The 9,391-nt window shown below is 37.5% G+C and overlaps 1 protein-coding gene across 3 annotated transcripts in view; it reads right to left on the reverse strand.

Annotated features, from left to right (window-relative positions):
• Nucleotides 1–9,128, reverse strand: part of LOC113148067 (3'-5' RNA helicase YTHDC2) — a 55,345-nt gene extending 46,217 nt beyond the window's left edge. For 2 of the 3 annotated variants that reach the window (XM_026339541.1, XM_026339540.1), the window contains exons 1-7: nucleotides 8,995–9,128; nucleotides 7,572–7,731; nucleotides 7,300–7,390; nucleotides 4,770–4,966; nucleotides 4,035–4,249; nucleotides 2,781–2,947; nucleotides 701–803 (exon numbers count right to left, since the gene is read on the reverse strand). In XM_026339541.1, the coding sequence (XP_026195326.1) occupies nucleotides 701–803; nucleotides 2,781–2,947; nucleotides 4,035–4,249; nucleotides 4,770–4,966; nucleotides 7,300–7,390; nucleotides 7,572–7,725 (927 nt within the window). In that variant the 5' untranslated portion in view covers nucleotides 7,726–7,731; nucleotides 8,995–9,128. The remainder of the gene's footprint in view (nucleotides 1–700; nucleotides 804–2,780; nucleotides 2,948–4,034; nucleotides 4,250–4,769; nucleotides 4,967–7,299; nucleotides 7,391–7,571; nucleotides 7,732–8,994) is intronic. The other variant, XM_026339542.1, reaches the window with a different exon arrangement.
• Nucleotides 9,129–9,391: the final 263 nt, after the last annotated feature.

Genomic DNA, 9,391 nt, shown 5'->3' on the forward strand with positions numbered 1-9,391 from the left:
GCTCTACACAGCGACCACCGCACCACTACCAAAATCAATCTGATTATTTCCCCAAGTGGCAATGTATGTCACTCAGACTTTCTCATGCTGTGGGATGCATGTGTGAACACACAAGTCCGCGCAAGACCTGATCCTCTGGAGATAGTTTGCATGTAAAAACAACTTTAGAAGAAGATTGAACTAGTACGGTTTGTTTGAAAGGGGAGTGAGCAGAAAGCCTCTTCTGTTAAAAAATTATGAAAGTCTCACTGAAGTTCACAATACTGCATCTGAACAAACCAATGTGAAGTTGTTTGGGCTCATCGCCCACTGCCATGTTTGCTGAACACCAAATACATTATTTCAGCAGAAACACCTCATCCCACTGTTGAGAGTTGCAGTAAAGGGATGATGGTTTGGAAGATCCACTTTCTGACTGACTTAACACACTTGATCCAGATAATAAGCAGTAGGTAGGGCAGGGATAGCTGGAAAACAAGCAGGGTTTGAGGACTAATTTTGGAAACCACTGATCTTGTCAAAGTCCAGACCTCAACTAAACTGAAATGCTGTGGTATTTATTATTACAGATTATACAAATGATTTACCATCAGATAAATGGACATAAGCATTGTACCAGCTGTTAAGTCTGTTCTAACCCCAAGTTTGGTGGATTTGGATTTTATAAAGCAGGATAATGTTCTTGGGTCTTAATGCTTACCACAATTACGTGAGTGACAGTTGTCAGGCTGGCATCTCCAGCCATCAAGGTTCTGAGGAACACTCCAGTAGTGCAAAAAGTCAGCAGTGTCTTGGGAGAGACCCTGAGGTTTTAAAGTCAACAGTTAAAAGAATCACTTCCATTTCAACTTCAATGTTCAATTATATAGCTGGCTTAAGTTCTAAATTAAAAAAAATTAAATGATATTTAAGGCTCAGGACAAGCACGGAGTGACCGAATATTGGGACTTTCATTTATATTTGCACAAATGCTGCAAAGTTTTGATATTACATTATGTAATCTAGGCATCTAAAATGTCAGATTGTTACTGTAATGTGTTTTTCAGGGGTCTCCTCTTTTCACACTGTGAGGGAAATTTTTTCTCCGTCTTTATAGACTGATCTATTTCTGAGAATAATTATAATAATAATAACTACTCCTAAATCTCACTAGCATTTATTAGTTTATTTGTGTTAAATGATGTACATTTAAAGTGTTAATATTATGCAAAATCCACTTTTTGCTCATTTTGGTCCATTTATATTACTCTACGGAGCATGTAGACACACAACAAGTATGGCAGAAGTGCACACTTCCTTTATTTTTTACATTTTTTGTTTTGGAAAAGTCCTTGAATGGTCCTTCAACTCAAAATGACGTTTTGTTGAGTCTCAGGGACCCAATCTCTGCTCAGACTCAAAGCTCATCTTTAAGATGGATTCACAAAACCTCTTCAACCTCTAAAGGGGCATAATATAGGCACTTTAAAATATCTTTTTGGGAAAACTGATTAATTTACAGAACAGATCAATCTGGTGACAAGTCAGCTAAAAACGGCCAAAAGTGCAGGTTTATATGCAAATTTTTGTTTCTCTGAGTTCACAGTTTGAAGCGTTAAAATGTGTGCTTGGTGCTAACTCTAGCTTACAACTTTTTAGTTTAAAGTGGGATTCGTCAATATTGCATGAGTGTTATATTGCATTTATTATAGTAGCATTAATCTTAGAGCAAAGATAAGGACATTATCAGATATTGGTTATCATTCTGCAGTGGAGTTAACTGCTACCTAATGTAATTGTAAATAGTTGAGATGAAAGTTTGCCTATATTCTGCTTTCACATATTTGGCCGTGAAAGTGGAAGTATTGAGTTTATATGAAAAATGGTTAACATTACTTATGAAATTATTCCAGGCTAAAACATCTGAGCTTCAGTGCACACAGAAAGTATTCACAGTGCTTCACTTTTTACAAATTTGGTTATGTTACAGCCTTATTCCAAAATTGATTAAATTCATTATTTTCCCCAAAGTGCTAAAAAAACAATACTCCATAATGTCAAAGTGGGGAAAAAAGAAATCTTTTTACATGTACCTAACTATTCACAGTCTTTTCTCAGTACTTTGTTAAAGCACCTTTAGCACTTTCATAAATGTTCAAAAACTGTGCAGCTAATACTGACCCTCTCAAAAATGGCCACTTTTGGTTTTCACAATAACCACATGCATACTAGACCATATTACCTTTCTTTCTAAAATGTTAATGAAAGTTATTCATGAGAATACACCTCCTTTACATGAAAGGTTAACATCACTTTGTGTTAGCACCCCTCTGTAAATGCTTTCTGCTGATATGGTAAGGTTTTGACTTAGTGCTATTGTTCAGTTTTACAATAAATGCACTGTACATAGTTTTTGGGGGAATTTACCGTGATTCCAGACTTTGGACATTTGCACTTTGCACCTGCAGTTTTCTCTCTTCAACCCCTTGCTGTATTCTGTCTCTTTATAGCATGTTGTGCAAAAGTAGTACAACTACTACAAGTAACACAGTGTGCTTTAAATCAAAACAACCTTTAAGGCAAAGAATTTACATCAAGAGTTTATAGTAATTAATAGTATAGTTAATAGTAATTTTTTAGAGAATCATTCTCTAATTGAGTTTAATAAAACCACTATCAGAACCAATCCCTGTATCTGTGAAGTCAACTAGTTGCGCTCAGAATGTACAGGATTTTAACTTTATAAGAGTTGATTGGTATCTTTTAAAGTATCAAAGATCAACAACTCGGCAATAATCCACCTGCTCTCCAGTCTGATATGGTAGCCAACAGTCTGGCCTACAATCTCTCCTCTTTCTGCTGCCACTCTCTCAGCAACAGCAATGGCGGCCAGACGTCTTGGCTGAGTACAGAAAATCCTGCAGGGCTTTTCATTTCTGCTGCACTCATCCAGCAGGAACTGTGGAATCTGTACAACAACAGTTACACTTGATTATACTTGCATAGATCGACCTAAGGTTCTGTTGTTAACTACACATTATCCAATTCCTGTACATTTCCAAAATTGTACTATTTTGTTTTAGTCATTTTTTATGTAAAGCAAGCCCAGGTCATACTCAAATAGACAAAATTGTTGGTACCCTTAAAAAAAAGGGTACCAACAAATGGTCAGTGAACTAACTTAACTGTCGCACCTGTAAACAGGTATTTAGGCCCACTCCTCATGGGAAAACTCCAGCTGTCTCAGGTTAGAAGACTGCCTTCTCCACACTGCAAGTTTCAGCTTCCAATGATGTTCAATAGGATTTAGACCAAGGCTTATAGAAGGTCACTTCATAATAGTCCAATGTTTTGTTCTTAGCCATTCTTGGGTGTTTTTAGTTGTGTTTTTTGGGTCATTATACTGTTGAAGGACCCATGACCTGAGACTAAGACCAAGCTTTCTGACAATGGGCAGCACATTTAGCTCCAGAATGCCTTGACATTCCTTGTAGCCTGCATATTTAAAACACCCTGTGCCAGAAGCAGCATAGGTAACAGTATCATATATTGGGATAGGTACAGTGTTAATTAATGAATATTCTTAATTTTTGTAGCTGTGAACATAGAGCTGATGTGACTTGCTAAAATGTTCCAGTTTTGTCACATCTGTCCAAAGGAAAAATATCTTATTGAAAATCATTAGTTAATTTTCAATACGTTATTATTTATTATTACTTCTGTCAGTTTCATGTTTTTTCAGTGACCATTGTGGGTTTTTCCGTCTTTAATGGAAGGGTACCAACAATTTTGTCCGTGTGTAAATGCAGTTATTGTAACCACAAACCCTCAATAAAAAATATTCATCCTGTGGAGAATATGACCCATATTGCATAACAAATCATCTAATGGTTTATAATTGTAACCATAATAAATTTGATATTTCATTGAAAAAACTAGGCTTAGAAGGCAGAAGGCAGAATTATTACTGAGGATATCCTCTTGGGACCATGAAAATCTAAACCCATTTTCTTTTAGCAGTTGTAGGGTTATATTTGTCTGACAGACACACTTACCTGTGTAGTTTTTCCACAGCCTGTCTCTCCCACCACCAGTACCACTCTGTTTTCTTTAATGAGTTGTAGGATCTCGTCCTGGTATTCATGAGCCGGAAGAGAATGCCGAAAACTGTCTAATTCTGTTGGTCTCCTTCTTTGGGGCACCATGGGAAAGCCATTGTTTAAGCGCCCACTTGCTCTATTCCTGTCATAGCTGTTGTCTGAGGGAAGAGCTGAAGAACATTACATGACCCTATCTTGAGTTCAAACTTAACTGGCATTATTATATAAACTGAAATACATAACTTGTTGGCTTTGTTCTTGGACATCACAGTGTGTTCCCCATTAGGAAATCATTGCATTTTAGCCTTGGTTCAAGCTTAGAGTTAGTTTAGGGTATGGGTAGGGTAACAGGTATAGAAACTCTAAGGTTAGAGTTTCCAAGTGAATGACATTCATGCAAGTCAATGTAAAGTGCCCTGTGTGTGTGTGTGTGTGTGTGTGTGTGTATGTGTGTCTGTGAATTAGGTTAGGGTTAGGGTTAGGTTAAAGTTTAGGGTGAGGCAATTAGTTGTGATAGTTAAGTTAGGGTAAGGCAGTACATGTGATGAATGAAAAATCAACGGAGTAGATTAACATGGCCTCCGCGACAGTAGGAGGCTAGGGAAAGCATCATGTCAATGAGTGTCCTCACAATGTCTGTCATACAAATATGTATAGAAACCAAGTTTAAATGAAAAAACAATCACTCACCGTGTTCTGCAGCTGCAGACATGCCACTTTTATTGTTGGGCTGCATGTCTGTGCGTTCTTTATTGCTAACAGGAAACCTCTGAAGCAGGCTGCGGATGAAATATAGGGAATTGTGGGAAAGTATGAGAGGCATGGTAGGCTGACGTTTCTCTGAGCCATCCTTCTTCCTGATGGTGAGAAAGCGATTTGGTCCTTTTCTGTAAGAGACAGAGAGCAATGTCTTCAACATACCTGCTGTAACTGATTTAGCCTCAAAATATTGTCAATTGAAAATTTGGGTCTTATCTTTGTAATTGTACTCATGTATTGGGAACAAGTGTCACTGATGCATAGTGAGGAAAACCGGGTATTTTTTTAACATATTGTTTTTATCTTTTTTAGGAAGTCAACAGTGTTGATAAGGAATGACGAGAGAGAGATGGCAAACCACATAAACCACTACACCCTCTCTCCCTGTGCACCCTCTCTAGCCAATTAATTAATAAATTAAATTCCACCAAATATATAAAACTTGTCTCACTTTTTCATTTTGCCTTGTCTGCTCTTATTTATTGAACAACTCTTCAGCCTGTCTTTTTGAGATTCTCTTGGACTTGTTTTGACCAGCTAGAATCGTCTTGCACTTTCAGATGTGTAGTACACAACAGGAGATTGTGTGTGTTCTCATGTACTAGCAATAGATAGGGGTGGCATCTGCAGTGTATAGAAGACATGACTTAACACAAAAAGTATGTTGTGAAGTATTTTGCTTACCAGGTACATTTACAGATAGACCTAGGTGGTGTTCAGCTGTCCCTTTGATCCTGTTAAGTGCTTTTTCGCAGCACTATTTTTTAAATTTCATTTTTTGGTTTTTTACTGTTACGCTTCGTTACAATTATTTATACATTTTATATTTTGGTTATTTGCATCAAATCTCAACTAAATACAAACTGTTTTACCTCTAATATTATCACAGGCTTACAGTTTATTTAAAGACACATTTTTTGATAGACTTGGCTAAGTAACAATATCACAGACTCTAAGCTGGACAGAACACTCTACAACTCTGCAGAGTGACCAAGTAGTTTCACAGTCTGATATGCTCTGGGTTGGCAGTCTGGCTTACATCAACAAAACTTGCCAGTTGTCAAGATACCAAGGTAGTCCACACTCTCTGCTCGTCACATGCAGAAGTTATGACTGTGATATGCAGACCATTTGACCTGGGATTTACAAGGATTATAGTTGTAGCCATCAATATACAAATGAACACTAACGTGAAGGAGACTATGAGTGAACTCTTCAACACCATGACTGAGCAACTGACCACCCCCGTTTGACCTCTTCATTGCTGCAGGCAACTTCAACCCGGCTCGCAGGTCGAAACTTTTCAAGTAGCTTCTTCAATCTGAGGATAGTTGGTTGGAGGCTACAAATTTATCCTCCAGGTTAGTTTCACTTCACACCTGGCCTAATTAGGCTCATTAATAATAACCCTATATTTGCCCTCTAAGTTATGTAATAATAATAATGTATACTTTATTGATCCCCTTTCCCCAAAGGGAAGTTGGACAGCTTTCAGACTGTGTTGGCACTACTACAGGGTTTTGGTGTCTTGTCCAAGGACAACTCAGCAAGTAGTCAGGAGGAACTGGGAATTGAACCACTCACCCTGGGGTTTGTAGGTGACTGCTCTACCCCCTGAGCTACTGCAACCCTATAGAATCATATCATATATTCAGGCCAGGTGTGACATGAAACCAACCTGAAGAATACATTTCTGGCCTCCAACCAACTACCTTCACACTGAAGATACTTGGAGGAGTAGTGAAACATTTTAACCTGACTAGAAGGAAATCCAGTTGCCATGACTCAACTTACTGATAACTTTATCTAGATAGCTGAGAATCTTTACCTACACCAACAACAAGACATAGCTGCTTCCGCAGTCAGGCCTTTAACATTCTGTTCAGCCAGGTAGTTGTGCCTACCATCGTCCCTGTGTGCAAGAAGTCAAACCCAGCTTTGTGTGCTTTGAGCAGCTTATTTTTACATTTAGTTAGTTTTATACTGCCAGCTTTACCAGATAGGGAAAACAACCTGTGAATTGGTGTCCCTCTTCCCATCTTGGAGGACATTTCTCATCAGTGAAACACCAGAACCACCGACATCCTCAGATTCTCATCAAACACCATATTGTCTGTTCTCCCTCTTACCTTCAAATGGGAGTTACAGAAGTATACATGTATGTAATACCAAGAGATTAAAGAAGAAATTCTAAGCTTGCATAGTCATCGTTTGAACTTAAACGAAAATGTCTTGTACAGTGTACAACAAACAGAAATAACTGACCTTGTCATTTCTAATAATTTTGGAAGGAACTGTATATTTGTGTGCATGTCTCCATTAGGACCAGAAAGTAAATAAAATGTAAAGGGTTTCTACAACTGCATGAGACTGAGTGAGGCTACTATTATTTCGGTCAATCCCATTTATTCTTGTGATTGAACTTTAGATAAAGAACACAGGTGCTGGTGGCAGAACTTACCCTCTGCTCTTAGAAATGTAACCAAAGGACTGTGCCATTCGATGAATGAAAGCCCTCTCAGTACTGGATAAGGAGGAGGGAAATTCCATTTCTGTTTAGTCAGGGAAAGGAAATTATTAGAACACTGTAAAAGACATACACCATTACACCTATCTCTTTACTACAAACATAAGGATCAGGACAGTGTCATACATCCATCATATGAATAATTGTTTAACTGTTTAACAAGTTATTAACTTGTTAACTGACCCGATAATAAAAAAGTGTGATACCTTTTTGGTCACTGAAGCAAAATCTCTCCAGAGAGATACTTGCTGCTATCTTGACTTCTTCATCGATGTGAATTTCTTTGAGGCTTTTAGAACCATGTGGTGGTGTGTTCTGGCTCTTGACTTGTTTATGCAAGGCCATAACAGCATTTAACATGGTGCACTGCAACACACAAACAATCATAGTTCACAGTGCCTAGGAAAACATTGTCAACATCTGTTGGAAACCTTTAAAATGTCTAATCAAGAAAATGGCTAAACATTTTGTGCAGTTTCACATCTCCTGCATGTTTCCACAAAAAAGAAGCTGAATGAATGACTTTTGTATTACTAAATTGTAACTTCCTTCACAATTCAATTGTGAAAAAGGTTTCACAATTTATTAGAGCAAACAGCTAAAACTATGTTTTAAAATATTACACTTTATTTGCTTTTTCTAATATACCGTGACAAACACAGTACATACTTCAACAAATCTTGTTTTTAAATTAATGTTTTCATTCATGTTTCCCATCAGTCTAAACACAATAATACAATAACATTATAAAGTCAACCTATTTTTCCTGAAATACCTAAATAATAAAAAGCTCTCCATCTCTCATTTCCTAACGTATAGAGGAGTAAAATAAGAGTTCCACCTGTTCTAAAATTGTCTAAATAGCAAAATGTCCCTTTATTGAGATTCATCAAATCTGAACATATGGTTTCATAAGTCTTAAGAATCTCCTTGATAGTCTACCTGGACCTGCTATAATCTTTCTTTTTCTACAGGATTTCTACATGTGAGAATAATGTTTTGACGAATTTGTAAAGGGGTTTCAGACAGTGCTAAGGGTGTTTTATGATGTCGAACTCATGTTCACCACAATTAAGGTTTAAAAACTGAGAAAATGTCGCTGTTTACCCAAAGTCAAGTTTCCCTCAATTTCCCTTTCACTGCTGAAACGGAATAAGCAAATCGAATACCAACGTCAGCCTCGTCCCGTTGACAGAGTTAGCTCTTCTTGGGCCTTTGCAATGTTTCAATCATTATCAAAGCTAGTTTTTCCAGAAGTAAAGACTTAGAGCGCGGTGTCAGTGAATGATTTTGCATATGTGCATCCATTTTGTTTGCCATTAGCTAAATTAAACTAAGATTTTTGTCGAGCGTTGGTGGGAGATCCTTCCGTTGGTGACAAGGCTAAAGACAACGTTAATTTGTTGATGAGCCTGTTGTGTTGAAGTGTTAACGTGAACAGTGATAAGTTACATTTGAGGAGTATTTTTATTTATTATTTATTTTTTTATTTAACCGGCCTCGAAACACAGAACTAGCGTTAACTTAGTGTTAACGTTAGCCAAGTCAGTTTGGGGCTGCACCATACACCTTCATAACGCTGGAGCTAACTACATGCTGCCATCAAACAAATGAACACAGGTACTGTACCTTTATCAGATACAAGCCCCAGCCTCAGGTAATATTCCCCAACCTTCCACTCTGACTAAAAGTGCTCTGGTTAAACAGTCTCCTGTCCGTGTTTTCTTCCTGTGTGGTTCCGTCGACAATAGCACCGCCAACAGACAACCTACATCCGGTCTGGCTCCTTCAAAATCAAGTCCTTTTTAAATGGATTATTTATCTTTTAATTTGAAGCTGTTAAATACAAAAGTGACACACTCTTATATTTCAAAAGACGTTTGAAGATAGAAAACTAAAACAACTAAGGTATGCAAGGTTTCCTTTTCCTCTGTTGCAGAAACCATTAGTCATTTATTCTGTCATTGTAAAAACACAAATGTATTTTGGACAAACAACAATACTTGTTTGTTACAATACACAAACT

The sequence above is a fragment of the Anabas testudineus genome, chromosome 22 (assembly GCF_900324465.2).
Source record: "Anabas testudineus chromosome 22, fAnaTes1.2, whole genome shotgun sequence".
Classification (NCBI taxonomy): Eukaryota; Metazoa; Chordata; class Actinopteri; order Anabantiformes; family Anabantidae; genus Anabas; species Anabas testudineus.